General features: G+C 52.7%; 1 protein-coding gene across 2 annotated transcripts in view; it reads right to left on the bottom strand.

Moving 5' to 3' along the window:
- PDE6B (phosphodiesterase 6B) overlaps window positions 1-16,765 on the bottom strand; it is a 29,096-nt gene that overhangs the window by 9,987 nt on the left and 2,344 nt on the right. For both annotated transcript variants that reach the window (XM_030851540.2, XM_060298717.1), the window contains exons 2-10: window positions 15,827-15,979; window positions 15,441-15,530; window positions 3,510-3,650; window positions 3,344-3,418; window positions 2,385-2,449; window positions 1,514-1,580; window positions 1,321-1,368; window positions 485-634; window positions 155-298 (exon numbers count right to left, since the gene is read on the bottom strand). In XM_030851540.2, the coding sequence (XP_030707400.1) occupies window positions 155-298; window positions 485-634; window positions 1,321-1,368; window positions 1,514-1,580; window positions 2,385-2,449; window positions 3,344-3,418; window positions 3,510-3,650; window positions 15,441-15,530; window positions 15,827-15,979 (933 nt within the window). The remainder of the gene's footprint in view (window positions 1-154; window positions 299-484; window positions 635-1,320; window positions 1,369-1,513; window positions 1,581-2,384; window positions 2,450-3,343; window positions 3,419-3,509; window positions 3,651-15,440; window positions 15,531-15,826; window positions 15,980-16,765) is intronic.

Here is a 16,765-nt window from a genome sequence, read left to right as displayed (position 1 = left end):
ACTGCACGACCAGAAGGGCCGTGATCGCTGCCTGCCCACAGCTGAGGGCCTGGGGCCCAGGGAAGGGCTGCCCAGCCGTGCGGCGCGGCGAGTGGGCTGCAGGTGGTGCCTCTGCTGCTGGGATGCCCCGCCTCCCCGCGGGGCACCGACATACCAGGATCAACTGGATTTCGTCCCTGTCGCATCTCACGTGGTACAGAACCATGTCCTGGGCGATGTCCTTGCGGTTCTCCAGCCTGTTCATCTTGTCGTAGGTGTCGGCGTTCAGCGCCGACCAGCCCAGGAACTGCGTGAGAGACTGCAGGAGCGCGTCACCCACCACGGGCCCCCCCGGTGCGCAGGGGGCTCCCAGGGGGCCGGCCTCCAGCCCCTGGGATGGGGCCTCACAGCTCCTCCCGGGCTCTCGCGCCGGGTCGGGGCCCGGAGCAGGCGGTGTCCCCGCCACACAGGCGTCGCCTCTGGGGCCCACTGGACAGGCGCTTACCTCCATCAGGAGTTCGTCCTGCTCATCGAAGGGCTTCCCGTCTTTCCTGTTGTAAAACGTCGCGACCCCCACAATCTCCTCCTTCTTGTTGACGATGGGCATGGAGAGGACGTTCTTAATGACCCACCCAGAGTCGTCCAGAGGCCCTTCCTGCGAGGAGAGGCGTCTGGAGCTGACCGCTGCCCTGGGTCTGGCCCTGGCCCGGGCCCGGCTTGTCAGCCAGGGAGTGTGAACCTCGCTTCTTCTGCCCTCAGACTGTGGAGACTGGGTCACTGTTCCTGTCTGTTGGCCCCCAAGGGTGTGTGCTGTGACCTCTCCCCAGAGGAGAAGGGAGGCCTTGTCCACAGGGGCAGCCTCGCTGTGTGAGTGCTGTGGTCGCACAGGGTCCCACCCTTGGAAGGCCCCCCGCTTGACTGAGTGCCCTGCTGCCAGGTTCCTAATAATTGTTGACCAAGGGGCCTAGCACCCCCGTCCCAGTGGGCCTTACAGTGGGTCCTAGCTCACATCCCACTGATGCCTGGCCGGTGAAATAGGGACCCTGGCCAGTTCCTGGAGGAGGCCCCGAGACACAAAGCCCGTCTCCACTGGTCCACTTGACCTAGGCCTACTTCAGAAAAGAGCCCGCCCTGGTCATGTGTCCCCACATGGAGCAGACGTGAACCCTCGCCAGGCACAGGCGTGCCCAGCCAACACGCAGACCTGTGTGTACGGAACACGTGTTTGCTGCCGTTAGCCTGTGAGACGTGAGGTTGTTCCCTAAACAGTCCCTCCTTTCTGAGTCACAATGTCTTCTTTCCTAAGTACCACACGCTTTCTATGAATGAATAGACGGGTACCTGAAATTTGAACATTTCATCAGCCTGGGCGTTCATAATGTTACAGATCTGAAAAAGGACCAGAAACACAGTTTCACTTGAAGCGGCCAGATGTACAGTATGACTCTAACATAGACTCTGTCCAAGCTGAGGAGCTTCCAAGTGAGCAAAGCCGGGGCACACGGGCCGGTGGGAAGGGCTCCGGGGGACTCACAAAGCCACTTTCTGCCACGTAGGTTGGAAGGCCACTGGCGAGGGCCCAGTGGTCGGCGGGGGGTGAGCTGTGGGAGAGAAGCAGAGGGTCAGAGGACCAGATGCTCAGCTGTGTGTTCGTGCTGATTCCCGTCTCTGACCCCAGGTGGGCTGTGGGGAGCTGGCAAGGACTGGAAGAAGACGGGGGAGGCCAGGGGTGAGGTCTGGGGGCGCCTGAGTGGCCTCACTCCTCCTCTGCCCACGCTGAGGCCCCTTGCCCTACAGGGGGCCGCACGCGTCACCCCTGAGGGCCTGGCCCTGGATCCCAGTCGCTGCATGGGACCTGCGGGCTGGGGTCCTGACAGGCTAGTGGGGCCACGGAGGCCACACGGCCATGCGGCTGTAGGGCTGGTAATGGCCAGCTGCCGCCTGCCAGTCTCTCTGGGCTGCCCTGAGCTCCACGCGACTCTGCTACCCGCTGGGCTGGGTCCCCTCCTGTCCCGCCCCATTGGGTGTGCAGTGTTGGGCCTCCCCTGCCAGGGGCTCTACCTGCTGGGCTGTCTGGGTCAACCAAAACAAGACCCTGAGGGCCTCAAGGGCCAGTCGCTGCTGACAGGGCCACCTGGACAGCTCATCTGACCCCCTGGGCACCCGCACCAACAGCCGTGGGGCTTCGGGCCTCCTCAGGCCCCCACTCATTTCCTCCCAGACCAGTAAGTGGGCCTCCCTCCCCACCGCATCCTGCCGCGCCCCCCAGCTCAGGGAGCACTAAGGTGTGCGGGGCCGAAGCCGGGGCCGCTGACTCCGCTGCGACAGGTCCTCAGGCCAATCCAGCCGGGGTCCGGGGTGGTCCTGCCCTTGGGCAGTGCTCCTCATAAAACCCCGACACTTACGGGATGACCTTGATGTCTTCCTTGCCATGGAGGATGTAGTCGATGACTTTGTAGAAGACGATTTCCTGAGAAACAGACCCAGCAAGCGTGAGGGGCTTCCCGACGGGAACCCGTCAAGACATGTGCCCACATAACTGCACACAGGCACACAGGTGCACACGATGTACACGCGCGCCAACCGTCGTGGGACACGCATTACACACTCTGGTTTACATCTGTCTTCCCTCCGTCTGTGTCCCACTCAAGCCCATGCAAAAACTGGGCCCTGTGCTCCTTCACACATATGCACGCAGCTGACCCAGGCCTGTACGTCTGTGACACACACGCGCGCACACACACACACACTCACACACTCACTCACACTCACATAACTATGAGAAGCCGTGGTCACAGCCAGCCTTTGCGCAGAGAATCCTGCATGCACTTGGCACACAGAACCCATGGAATCCTCTGATGCCCTGTTATTATCCCCATTTGACAGGAGGGGAGACTGAGGCATGGCCACGCTCTGAAGTATGACCCGGGTTGGACGCACAATAAGTGACAGAGATACCTGCCCATGTCCCTACCCTGCTCACACACACCCACGAAGCCCCACTCAGGCAGATGTTACAATGATTTAAGAATAGGGCAGCGGGAGGTTAGGGTCAACCAGAACCGATGTTGGTCTTTACAACCAGGCTGACAACCCTTGTCAGGAGACCAGGCCTGGCCCTCGGCCCCAAAGCACTGCAGGGCTGGAGTCAGGGGAGATGGCCCCGGGGGCCTGACCTCTGCAGCGGTCAGATAGCCAGCCGGCCCACAGCCTCGTCCTCGGCGCCCACACCCTTCCCCTAGCCTTCCTTCCCTCTCCCACCCTGGGTCGGGCCGGGACAGGCCCCTTCCCACCCTGGGGTTGGAGCCAGGAAATCCAGGGTGCACGGGCAGGGCCTGTCCCTCCCCCCAACCCCATGACTCACACGGCCGTCAGGTGTGCGTGGGCCTGAGTACGGCGGGGCTTCCCCCATCAGCACAGGCCACACGTCAAAGAATTCCTGGGTGGAGGAGAGAAGGGAGTGAGTCACTGAGTCAGCGGCGGAGCTGGGCGAGGCTGACCGGGAGGTCCTTGGGGCGCTGAGGCCTCACCTTCTCCTTGGTCATGTCCAGGAGGCCCACTGAGTATCGGTCGCAGTTCAGGTAGGCCCGCACAGTGTAGAAGGCCTTGTGGAACTGCCTCTCGATGTCCGTCAGCTCCTCAAACACCTTGTTGGCTGACCACAGCAGCACCTGGGGAGTGACATACCTGTGGGTCGTGGCCACACCTGCCCACACCCGTCTGACCACAGCGGCACCTGGGTGTGAGCTGTCACGCCTGAGACACACACATTCACACGCGCTCTGACCTCGGAGCCCTGGGGGACACTGGTGACGGTGCCTCTCCCAACAGGGTGCCGGCACCAGGCTGAGATCCAAGCGCGTGACTCCCTGCTCCCTGCCTCGGGCCCTGCAAACCTTCTGGAAGGTAAAGTCTCCAGTCTTTGGCCACATCCCTGCCGCTCACTGCCTGGTGCTGGCCTCAGGCTGGGTTGGTGAGGGAATGAGTGAAAACTGAAATCGATTGCCATGAGCTTGAAGGGCAAAGATCTGACCAGCCAGCCCTCCATAATTAGCCTGTGAGAAGCTGGGGCTTGAGAACAGGAATTCATTGTTTCCTGGAGGTCAAGTGCTTTTGTGGTCTCTGCAAAGTGAGTTGAGAGTGGCCCTGGCCAGACCCTGCCCCAGACATTGACGCCCAACTGGGCCCCAGGCTGCTGTCCAGGGCCACCCATCGGGCTCTCCTCCCCCCTCCTCAGCCACGGCCCACAGGCAGGTCCCTCTAGACCCCACCCTTTCACACTCACTCACCACCTCCGTGCCCTCTGACCTTTAATAAGGGCGGCCTGGTGCCCAGCCCCTCCGCCTCCACTGCAATTCTTCCTTGCCTGGCTCCCTCCCTGCTGGCCACCCTCGGGGCCCTCTGCAGCACCTGCACCCTTTGTTGTTACAGGTAGGGATGGGCACTGGAGACCCCACTTGCCCTAGAGTCCTTTCACCAGGAGGCAGCCCACTGCCCATCTCGCTCTATTGGTAGGGGAGGCTTTCTCAGCAGCCCGGCCCCACCCTCTCTGTGCCCACTTCTCCCCATTGGTGGAGGAGGCTTTCCCAGCAGCCCGGCCCCGCCCCCTCTGCACCCACTTCCCCCCATTGGTGGAGGAGGCTTTCCCAGCAGCCCGGCCACGCCCCCTCCGTGCCCACCTCTCCCCACTGGTGGAGGAGGCTTTCCCGGCGGTCTGCCCCCGCCACCTCTCTGCCCCGTATGTCTGAATCGCACTCCCACTGTGACCTCAAAGCTCACTCTGACCAACCACAGGGCCTTTGCACAAGCTCTGTTCTCTGCTTTCACAGCCCTCAGCCCAGAACTTTCTCATCCTTGAGTCTCAGCCTAAAGTGGCTCAGGGAAGGCCCTCCTTGAGCACCTGCGGCACCAGATGCCCTGCGGCACCCCATCTCGTCCCCGGCCTCTCAGATGTACAGTCTCATTGTCTCCGGACTCGACCGCAAACTCCATGAGGTTGGGAGGCACAGCTTTTTCATGGCTAGAGCAGCGCCTGGCCCCGGAGTGCTCAGCCTGCATTTGCAGAGTGCGTGGGAGGCGGCGAGATTCGCTGTTCTAAGGATCTTTAATCCTCCCAGCATTCAGAGGGCAGAACCTCACTACCCCATTTTACAGGTGGGGAACCTGAGGTCTCGAAGTTACTTGACTTTCCCGAGGTCACAGAGCTGGGGAGCCGCAGATCGGCATCCTTACCCAATGCGCGTGGGGGGAAGGTAGAGTTCCGTGCCGGGTGCATTCATTTCCAGGCCGTTAGCGGCAGGGGACTGAGGTGCTTAGTCACCAGCTGACAGAGGAAGGACATGCAGGGCAGTGGGTGTGGGTGACCATGGAGCCCCCCCTCCCCCGACACATGTGCGAGGCTCCCAGGTGGCAGACTCTCTAAGAGACCCGCGTGCCAGTGAGAGCAAGTCTGTGAGTGTGGGTGTGTGCGAATGTGTGCATCTGAGTGTGAGTGTGTGTGAGTGCTAGTCTCCCGTGTATCTATCCCACAGGTAGCCGCTGAGCTATCCCTGGGTACCAGTCCTGGTTGGGACCAGAACCCATGTCACAGATGTCAGGGTGGGGGAGGTCAGGCGCTCAGGGATGTCCTGGACAGCTGAGCTCAGGGGTGAGGGTATCTGGGCCACACACCTAATTTCTGAGCCATCTGAGTAATTCAGTCCCCAAACTCATCCCCTAGGAGGGGGACAGAGTGAGAAGGTGTCCCCGCACAGCCTCTAGGCGAGACCTTCCTCCACTCTCCACCCTGTCCCCTCCTTCTGTCCCAGCAGAGAGTGTCCTGTCTCCCCTGCCCTTCCAGTGCGCCAGTCGGACCAAGGACCAGTCCCCACGTTGGACCCTGCTCTGAAGCAGGTACTAATATAGCCCCAAGGAAACGGGGGCTCAGCGGGCCAGGCAGCGTGTCCACGGTGGTCTGAAGCCAGGAGCGCGGGCCACCCCAGGCCTCTGCCCTTCCCTTCTTCCTGTTTCCATTTTTAACTCTGTGAGTTGAGTCCAGGGTGCACCCTGAGTGAGGTGCAGGCATCTTCGGAGGCACCTGTAGCCACTGCCAGGTCAGGGTTTAGAGTTTTCCAGCCCCCAAGAAGGGGGCTTTCACTGCCAAGGGAGTGGGTTCAATCCCTCTTTGGGGAACTAAGATCTCACAACCCATGCGACCAAAAAATAAATTAAATTAAATTAAAAATTACATTAAGGCAAAGGTAATAAATATGGAAATGCATTGCTTCCTCATTATTTCGCCACAGTTCACTGTTATTCATACTCCTAAGGTTTCTGATGGTGGAAAGAAGGTCCACACTGTGGCCCGTCTCTTCCCAACCTCGCGTCCAGTGACATCGCGGTGGGAGCTGCGATGACAGAACCAGCCTGCACCGCCCGGGGTGGAGGAGAGCCAGCCCCTCCTTGTTGCTTCAGACTCACATATCCTGACCTCTGAACGCTTCCACTTGTTCGCAGGTCAGGGCTGCGCGACAGCATTTGAGCCTGTATGCTCTCTCTGTAGCTCCTGCATCGGGACGTCTCCCACCCCATCCTGGGAGGGGCAGCACACATGCTCCAGTCTTCACACCAGCCAGTGGGTCGTGGACAAAAGCACAGCCTGGGGGGCAGCACGGAGGCCAAGGCCCTGCACCCCGGGGGACTTTCATCCAGCTGTGGTGCAACATGGACCGTTGGGCAGGGGGAACCACAGCTAAAGCTGGCCAGTCAGCTTGACGCAGCAGGTCTGAGATAAATTCCAACATCCCAGGGCCAAACCTATGATTTCTTTGTTGCTTCTATGGCCTCTGACCAAAGTGGCTGAGACACTCTCAAAAAGGGATTAACGGGAGCCCCTGAGCCAGAGTCCATGGAGATAGTGATCAGGAAGGACTGACAGTGGTTCTTGACTTGGGGAGGGGGGCCTAGGACCCTGGAGGGCTGCTAAGGTCTGGGGGAGGGAAGGGTGGGCACTGTGCTGAGAACTGCTTTAATTGGAGGTCGGGGCTCCCCTACAGCACGAGGAAGAAGCGGGCACCAGGCTGAACCACAGGCAACGTGGCAGCCAGGCTTGGTTCATTTTAGACTTTTTTCAAAAAGAGCTGTGAGGTAGAGCTGTGAAGTAATTAGGTTTCTTTAAAATGCCATTCAGAGTGTAAGGTCTCAGAAACGGCTTTCTACTGGGATTAGGCAATGTCTGAGTGGAAATCAAAGTACTTAATTGAGACGTGTATGCCCATTGTTGGAAGTCCCCGTTAGAACTCCCACCGAAAGCACGTCTGTACATGCACGCGGTCTGAAGAGCTGGAAACGAGTCTCCAGATAGTCGTGTTTCCTAAGTGTCAGAAATTCATTTGCTGGAATGATATTTATTGCCTGCTTTAGGTCTGGTATAACTGGACAACAGAACAGACAAAAATCCCCAACTCTTAGAATTCACTTTCTAAAGCGGGGAGGGGGTGGCAGCTAGAACATGAACAAACCAACCAACCAGATGGCTTGGCACAGGGAGATGAGTAAATGCAGGAGATACGGCAGGTGGAGTTGGGTAGGGAATACAGGGCCAGAGTGTGGGGATGCTCAGGTCGGGGGAGATCTCTCCACGGAGGAGCCATGGGGTGTGTGGGACAGTATTCTTGGCAGAGGGACCTGCAAATACAGAGGCCCCTGAGGGGAGCATGGCTGGGGCGGAATGGTGGAATGGGGTGAGCCAGAAAGGTGCAGGGGAGTCCCTGAAGACCACCAAGTGACAGGACCTAAGTTTTCAAAGTATGGCTCTGACTGCTGAGTTGGGGTGGCTGATGAGAGGTGCAGAAGGACAGGGACCCTGAGACAGTCTGCATGAGAGGGAGCAGAAAAGTGGGGTATCCAGAGAGGGAGGTGGGGACTCAGGACATGACAGGCAGAGAATCAAAACCCTGGCTTCTCCTGAGACCTGTCTTTCTTACAGAGGGAACACAATCCCCTGGGGGAGATCCACTGGGGGAAAGTGTGTGTGGTGGGGTAAGACCCAGAAAATGCTCCAGACGTGCCTCACTAGGCCCGCACCTGGGGTATGTGGGGCTGGATTTGAATCTTGCCTTGAGGCAACTGTTATGGAGCTGCTGATACGAATTTGGGGAGATGTCTTCACAGCAGTTAGGTTAAGGGGCTTGGCCGAGAGGAAGCTGGGAGAAAGCAAGCCTCAAAGCAAGGGCAGAATGAGAGCCACTCAGAACACCTCCTCCAAGGGAGATGGGCTAGACCTCACCTAGGGCAGATGGACACACAGCGAGAATATTTGGAGAAATAAAGCCTGGAAACCCCTGGAATTTGATGAAAGACATGCATATTTCCACCCAAGAAGTTCAAAACACACCAAGTAGGATGAACTCAAAGACACCCACACCAAGACACATTATAATCAAGCTGTCGGAAGACAGAATCTTGAGAGCAGCGAGAGAAGTGACTTATCGCATACAAGGGATCCTCAGTAAGTTTATCAGCAGATTTCTCATCAGGAACTTTGGGCCCAGAAGGCAGTGGCCTGATGTATTCAAAGTGCCTAAAAGAAGAAGAAAAAATAACGGCAAAGCTGTCCTTCAGAAGCGAGGGAGAAATTGACGTCCCCAGAAAAACAAAAGCTGAGGGGGTTCATGACCACTAGACCTGCCCTGCAAGAGCTGTCCTGCAGGTGAAATGAAAGGACCTCAAAGCTGTATGGAGAAATAAAGATCCCAGCAAAGGTAAATACATGAGCAATTACAACAATTGCTGGAATTATTGTAACGATGAAAACTATAAAACATCGCTGAAATAGATTAAAGGAGACACAAATACTTAGAAAGGCATCCTTTGCTCATGAATTGGAAGACTTAATATCGTTACAGTGTCAATACTACCCAAAGTGACCTACAAATTGAATGTAATCCGTATCAAAATCTCAATGATGTTTTTGCAGAAGTAGAAAAACCCATCCTAAAGCTCATATAGACGCTCAAGGGACCCTGAATAGTGAAAACAATCTTGAGAAAGAACAAAACCGGAGGCCTCATATCTTCTGATTTCAAAGCATAGTACAAACCTGTATTAATCAAAACATGTGATACTGGCATAAAGACAGACCTACAGACCAAAAGAATAGCTTATAGAGTCCAAAAATAAACCCTAGCATATATGGCCAAATGATTTCTGACAAGAATGCCAAGACCCTTGAGTGGGGAAAGGGCAGTCTTTTCAACAAATGGTACCAGGAAAGCTAGATATCCACATGCAAAACTATGAACTTAGAAGAAAACACAGGAAAAAAGCTTCATGACATTGGATTTGTCAATGATTGCTTGGATATGACTTGAAAGACACTAACAACAAAAGAAAGAAATAGCAAACTGGACTTTCTGAAAATTAAAAACCTTTGTGCATCAAAAGACACCATCAACAGAGTAAAAAGGCAATGCCCATGGGAGAAAATATTTGCAAATCACACTTCTGATAAGGGATTAATACCCAGATTATGTAGAGAACTCCTAAAATTCAACAACAAGAACAAAAACAAACAACCAGATTTAAAAATGGGCAAAGAACTTGAATAGACATTTCTCCAAAGAAAAAATACAAATGACCAATAAGCATATGAAAAGATGACCAATATCATTAATCATTAGGGGAATGCAAATCAGAACTACAGTCAGAACTAACTAACAGCCGTTAGGATGACTAGTGTTAAAAACAAAACAAAACAGAAAACAAGTATTGGCAGGGATGTGGAAAAATCGGGACTGCCTTGCACTGTTGGTGGGAATGTAAAATGGTGTAGACACTTTGGAAAACAGTATGGAAGTTCTTTAAAAAATTAAACAGAATTACCATATGATCCATCATTTCCACTTCTGGGCATACGCTCAAAAGAATTGAAAGCAGGGTTTCAAAGAGGTATTTGTACACCCATGTTCACAGCGGCATTATTCATAATGGCTAAAATGTGGAAGCAACAAAAGTGTCCAGCAACAGATGAATAGATAAGCAAAATGTGGCCTATACATACAATGGAATACTATTCAGCCTTAAAAAGGAAGAAAACTCTGTAATATGATACAACAGGGATGAACCTTGAGGACATTCTCCTCAGTGCAATAAACCAGTCACAGAAAGATGAATACTGTAGGGTTGCACCTGTATGAGCTAAACTCATAGAAACAGAAAGTAGAATGTGGTTTCCAGGGGCTGGGATGGGGGTACCGGGGAGTTAGTGCTTAATGAGGATAGAGTTCCAATTTGGGAAGCTGTGTAGAGTTCTGGAGATGGACGGTGGAGATGGTTGTGCAACATGAATGTAGTTAATACCACTGAACTGTAGATTAAAAATGATTAAGATAGTAAATTTTTTGTTATGTGTATTTTACCACAATGAAAATAATTGGGAAAAATTAAAGGGATGCAGAAATATATACCATGCTGACACCAATCAAAAGAAAGCTAAATAGTTATATTAATTTTATACAAAGCAGACTTCAGAAGAAGAAAAATGATCAGGAGTAAAGAGGGCTATTACATAACGATAAAGGGGTCATTTCTCCAAGAAGACATAACAGCCCTTACTGTGTATGCACCTAACAATGGAGCATCAAATTCCATAAAGAAAAACTACTAGAACTGCAAGAAGCAATGGATAAATCCACTACTATAGCTGGAGACGTCAATGTTCTTCTTTCAGTGAATTGATAGATCCAGCAGGCAGAAAATCAGTAAGAAAATAGTTGAACTAAACAGCAATGGATATAATGAATATCTACAGACTACTTCATCCAACAACAGCAGAATACACATTCTTCTCAGGGTCACATGGGACATTCGCCAAGAGAGACCATACTCTGGGCCACAAAACACATCTTAACACATTTGAAAGAATTAAAAATCATAAAGAATACACTTTCATATCACAGGGCAATAAGCTAGAAGTCATTAACAGAAAGATGTTGGAAAATTCCAAAATAGATTAAAGCATACACTTCTGATTAATACATTTCTCTTGAGAAGAAGTCTCAAGAGAAATTTAGAAAGATGTCGAACTAAATGAAAATGGAAATGCATACATGTCAAACTTTGTGGGATGCAGTGAAAGCAGTGCTTGTAGGGAAATTTACAGCATTGAATGTACATATCAGAAAAGAAGAGAGATCTAAAATCAATAATCTAATCCTAGGAAACTAGAAAAAGAAGGCTAATTTAAGCCTAAAGGAGGCAGAAGAAAATAAGTAATAAACTGTAAAACTCTCTGCCCCCCAATCTAATAATCTAGATTAAATAGCTTAGATTAAATAAATGTTTCAACGCCTTGAAAGACACAAACTACCAACACCCACAGAAGGAGAAATAGAATAATCCTAATAGAGCTATAAGTATTAAAGACATTGGATCAATAATTAATAACCTTCCAAAAAGAAACCACCAATCCCTGATGGATTCACTGGCGAATTCTACAAAACATTTAGGGAAGAAACTACACCAATTCAGTACAATCTTTTCCAGAAAATAGAAGCAGAGGAAGACATTTTAACCCATTCCCTGAGGCCAGCATTACCCTAATACAAAAACCAAATAAAGCCATTACAAGAAAGAAAAACTACAGGCCAAAATCTCTCATGAGCATAGGTACAAAAATTCTTAACAAAATATTAGTGAAACAAATGCAATAGTATATATAAATAATTATGCTCCGTGACCAAGTGAGAGTTATCCCAGGTGCACAAGGCTGGTCCAGCATTTGAAAATCAATTAGTGTAATCCACCATATTACCAGGCTAAAGAAGAAAAAAATAACACGATCACATCAATTGATGGAGAAAAATATTTGACAGAATCGAACACTCATTCGGAATAAAAGCTCTCAGCAAAGTGGAAATAGAGGGGAACTTGGTCAACTAGATAAAAATTCTACAAAAACCCTACAGCGAATGTCATACCTGATGGTGAGAAACTGGTTCTTTCCCTAATACTGGGAGCCAGACAAGGATGCCCCTCTTACCGCTCAGTCAGCATCGTACTGAAAGTCCTAGCGAACGCAATAAGGCAAGGAAAGGAAGAACAATGGATAGACATGGGTAGGGAAGGAGAAAAACTGTCTTTGTTTGCAGATGACATGATCATCTATGTGAAAATGCCAAGGGATCAATCTTTAAAACCTCTTGGAACTAGTTATTGTCTTAAGGTCACAGGATAACAAGGTTGACATACAAAAGTCAGCTGCTTCCCTTTATACCAGCAATGAACAATTGGAACTTGAAATTAAGAACACAATACCACTTACATTAGTATATACAGGATGGGTAAACAATAAGGTCCTACTGTACAGCACAGGGAACTATATTCAATATCCTGTGATAAACCAGAATGGAAAAGAATATTCAAGAAGAATGTATGCATATGTACAATTGAATCACTTTGCTGTACAGCAGAAATTAGCACAACATTGTAAATCAACTACACTCGATTTAAAAAAAAGAGAATGTACAACTTCTGTTTTCCCAAATGCACTGGTAAGAGAATGAAAAGACAAGCTATACTTCTGGAGAAAATATTTGTAAAATACATATCTGATAAAGGACGTAAACCCCAGTTTTACAAAAAAACTCTTAAAACTAACCAGTAAGAAAACAGACAACATAATTTTAAATTGGGCAAAAGATCTGAACAGACACCTCACCAAAGAGTAGGATATACAGTTGGCAAATGAGTATATGAAAAGATCCTCCACATCATTTGTCATTAGAGAGTTGTAATTTAAAACAATAATACGAAACTCCTATTAGAATGACTAAAATCTAAATAACTGACAATACCAAAAGCTGACAAGGATGCAGAGTGACAGGAATTTTCATTCATTGTAGATGGGAATGTGAAACGGTACAGCCACTTCTGCACAGTTTCTCACAGAGTTAAACACAATTACACCATATTATCCAGCAATCACACACCTTGGTATTAACTCAACTGAATTGAAAACTTGTACCCACACAAAAACCTGTCTACAAATGTTTATAGCAGTTTTATTCATAATTGCCCCAAGCTGGAAGCAGTCAAGATGTCCTTCCATGGGTGAATGGCTAAATAAATTGTAATGCATCCAGACATTGGAATACTATTCAGCAACAAAAAGAGATGGGCTGGGAGGAGATATGGGGATGTATGTATATGCATAGCTGATTCACCTTGTTATAAAGCAGAAACTAACACACCATTGTAAAGCAATTATACTCCAATAAAGATGCTTAAAAAAAAAAAGAAATGGGCTACTAAGCCATGAAAAGACACGGAGGAACCCTAAATGCATATTACTAAGTGAAAAAAGCCAGTCCTAAGAGGTTCCATACCATATAATTCCAAGTGCATGACATTCTACAAAAGGCAAAACTATGGAGACAGTGACAATATCAGTAGTTGTCAGGGCTTTGGTGGAGGTGGGGGTCTTTAGGGTGGTGAAATGATTCTTTATGACACTGTAATGGTGGGTACATGTCATGACGTATTTGTCAAGACCTGTAGAAATTTACGGCACAAAGAATGAACCATAGTGTTTGCAAATTTAAAAATCATTTGGGGGGCTTCCCTGGTGGTGCAGTGGTTGAGATATCCGCCTGCCAGTGCAGGGGACGCGGGTTCGGGCCCTGGTCTGGGAGGGTCCCACGTGCCGCGGAGCGGCTGGGCCCGTGCGCCACAACTGCTGAGCCTGCGCTCTGGAGTCCATGAGCCACAGCTGCTGAAGCCCGCGCGCCTGGAGCCCTTTCTCCATGGCAGGAGAGGCCACCGCAGTGAGGGGCCCACGCACCGCAGCGAAGAGAAGCCCCTGCTTACTGCAGCTAGAGAAAAGCCCGCGCGCGGCAGCGATGACCCAACACAGCCAATAAATAAATAAATTAAAAAAAAAAAAAATCATTTGGTAGGTTGGGGGATTCCAGGAAAGAATGCAGACTGTGACAAGAGAATGCAAGAGATCTCCTCACGGAAGCGGATGGGGAAAAGGTGCTGACCTCAGCGTTTTTGGAGATGCATGGCGTCTGCAAGAGTAAAGGCAAAGGAGCTGCACACATCTCTGTGCTCCAGCGATGAGCTTGTTTCTCATGGGTCACAGGTACCCTGCTGTACGCGTGCAAGGGGGCTGGACAACGACGTTAAGTGGACGGCAGAGGACGGGAGCCAGGGGTCTCCGTGTAGCGTGGGGGGGGGCGGAGGCCAGAACGATCCACGTGGGGGGGGGCGGAGGCCAGAACGATCCACGTGGGGATGATGGGGGTTGGTGGCATCAGCAAGAACTCAGGCTTAACTTGATACAGATGCAGATGGTTACACGCAGAAGTATTTACAGACGTGCACCTGCATGGGCTTGTAGACACACACCTATCTCCTCGCTCCGTCAGCTGAGAGGACCTAGAAGCTATGACACGCCAAGCCAAGATCACACCTGGTGCCCAGGTCGTTGTTTCTAAGACCGTCTCCAGCAAAAAGAACCAGTACTCCTTGAGGAATGGCTAATTCCAGGACTGGGCCAGAAAATACAAATGAGATGGAAGCATTTTGTAGTGCCAGAGAATAAGGAGGTGCAGAACCCCCAAACCAAAAAAATCCACCCACCAAACAACCAAACAGATGGGGTCGATGGGCATGTCAGAGGGCGCAGGAGCTGCTGAGAAAACAGGCTGAGCAAAGAAATCAGTCGGGTCGCGCCGGAAACACCCGAGAGTCCCGACTCACAGACAAATGTCGGCAGAAGGAAAGAAGCGGGCCGAACAAATCCCCCGTGCAACCCCGTGCCCACAGCGTGGGGCTGAGTCCACCTGGTGGCCTTCTGACGTGCCCTCCGGAGCCCCACGCTGCAGTCCCGCTGGCCGCAGGCTTCCAGCTCCTCTGCGGCCTCAGGCCCTGCCCAGTGCCCTCTCTCACGCCCTGCCCGCCCCACCGTGTCCGCGCCCGCTACCGCCTTCTGCACGGGCCACAGAGGGTGGAGCGCCGTGTCCCCCCGGGGCCCCCGGGCCTCCTCGCTCAGGGGGAAGCCGACTGCAGTCCTGGAAGCCATTGCTCTCCTGTGTGGCCAGAGGCAGAACCCACCGGGAGGCTCGGCCGCGGACTGTGGGACCCTCAGCCCCTGCTCTACGGTCATAATCCGCCCCTGCTCCTTCCACAGAAGGCTTGAGGCAGCTTCTAGGGAGGAATGCTGACGCCCGTGTTTGCAGGTGGTCACAGCCCCGGGGCCCGAGGGCGAGGCACCCGGCCTCGCTGCCCTCAGCTCGGCATACTCACAGCTCTGCGTCCGCAGCCACGAAAGCCCCGGGCCCTCTCCCTCGGCTGCCCAGGTGCCCACAGAACCATGTGCCTCTGTCCAGAGACCAGGGTGGGGGGACCTGGCCACACTCAGGCAGCCCGGAGGGCCTGGAGCCGGCGGGGGTGCCCTGGCTGGCAGCACGTGCGGGTACCTGGCCTCGGCGTGTCTCGCAGTTGTGCAGGTAGCTCAAGTGGTAGATCTTCAGGTTTAACGTCCCGAAGTTCAGATACTTCAGGAAAACCTGAAACGGGAGTTGTGGCGACAGCAGGTCAGAACCCTGGTTTTCAGATGTGTGCCCAGGTGTGCGTTTGTGGAGGAGACACCCAGCTGCCTGGAGGCGGGGCCGCACGCGCAGCATGGACCTCAGCCTGCGGGCCGTGGACTTGTACACAAATGTGTAGATGAGCCCTCGGAGCCGAGCCTAGGAGAGGTGCCTACACAGACGTCACCTGCCAGGCGTGGGCCCCGCCAGGCACTGGACCGTGAAGACCCGGGGACAGACGCGTGTGCGCGTCCAGAGGGCTCCCGGACACTCACGTCTTCATCTTCACTTGTGAAACACGGGCCGTCCAGCTTGTTCACAGCCATGATCACAGCCACAACATCTTTGCCGTTCATGATGGGCGTGGCCAGGATGTTCCTTGTCACATATCCGGTCAGCTCATCAGCAAAGGAGCTGAAGTGGGGACACTGCAAGGCAAGAGGAGAGAAGGGAGAGGCCGTCGCTCTGCGGACCTGGAGTCTTGGTCTCCCTGGTCCCTGGGGGTCAGGGCTAAGCTGCCCAGGCCAGGGCTGAGACCCAGGTGGCCATGCCCCGGGTATCAGGAGCCTGGGAAGCACATGAGGACACAGCCAATGGCCTGCCCTCGGGGCTCCAGCCTGCCTTAGTCTCTATCACCACATCTCAGAGCGAGCGACCCCCAGCTCTCGATCCACGGGCTCTGCAGAGGCCTTGCAGGCTCTGCACGCCCCCTGGGCTGCGGGCAGACCTAGCTCCTCCCACGTCTGCTGCCATCTGGCCGACTGGCCTTCTAGATGTCTCCTGAGTCTGTCTAGTCTGCCTGTCCCCAAGCCCCTCCTTGTCTAGGCTGCCATCTCCTGCTGCCCTCAGCCACCCTGGGCCACCTCCCATACCCAGGACCTATCTGCCACGCCCCGGGGGGCGTCTCCTGGGCCCACGCTCCAGCGGGCTTCCTGCCCCAAGATGAGACCTTTGCCCAACTCTGGCCCCCAGGGCAGGTTCCTCCAGCCTTAGAGTTGCTCTTTGGGGCCTCTCCCTAGTCAGGGGCCAGTGGAAGGGCTCTCAGGTCTGTCTCCACAGGGAACAGCTCATCTGAGCTTTGTCCTGGCCCAGTTGATTGAGTGCGACCAGCCTCAGGCCCATTGCCCCTGATCTCACTGCCAGAAACACCTGCCCGCCCCTGTCCCCATTCCGAGGATCGGCATCCACCCTCCGCCGCACAGAGAGGACCTGGG

The sequence above is a fragment of the Globicephala melas genome, chromosome 5, assembly GCF_963455315.2.
Source record: "Globicephala melas chromosome 5, mGloMel1.2, whole genome shotgun sequence".
Taxonomy (NCBI): Eukaryota; Metazoa; Chordata; class Mammalia; order Artiodactyla; family Delphinidae; genus Globicephala; species Globicephala melas.
Note: the sequence above shows the minus strand (reverse complement) of the source record. Positions and strands in the feature narration are given on the sequence as shown.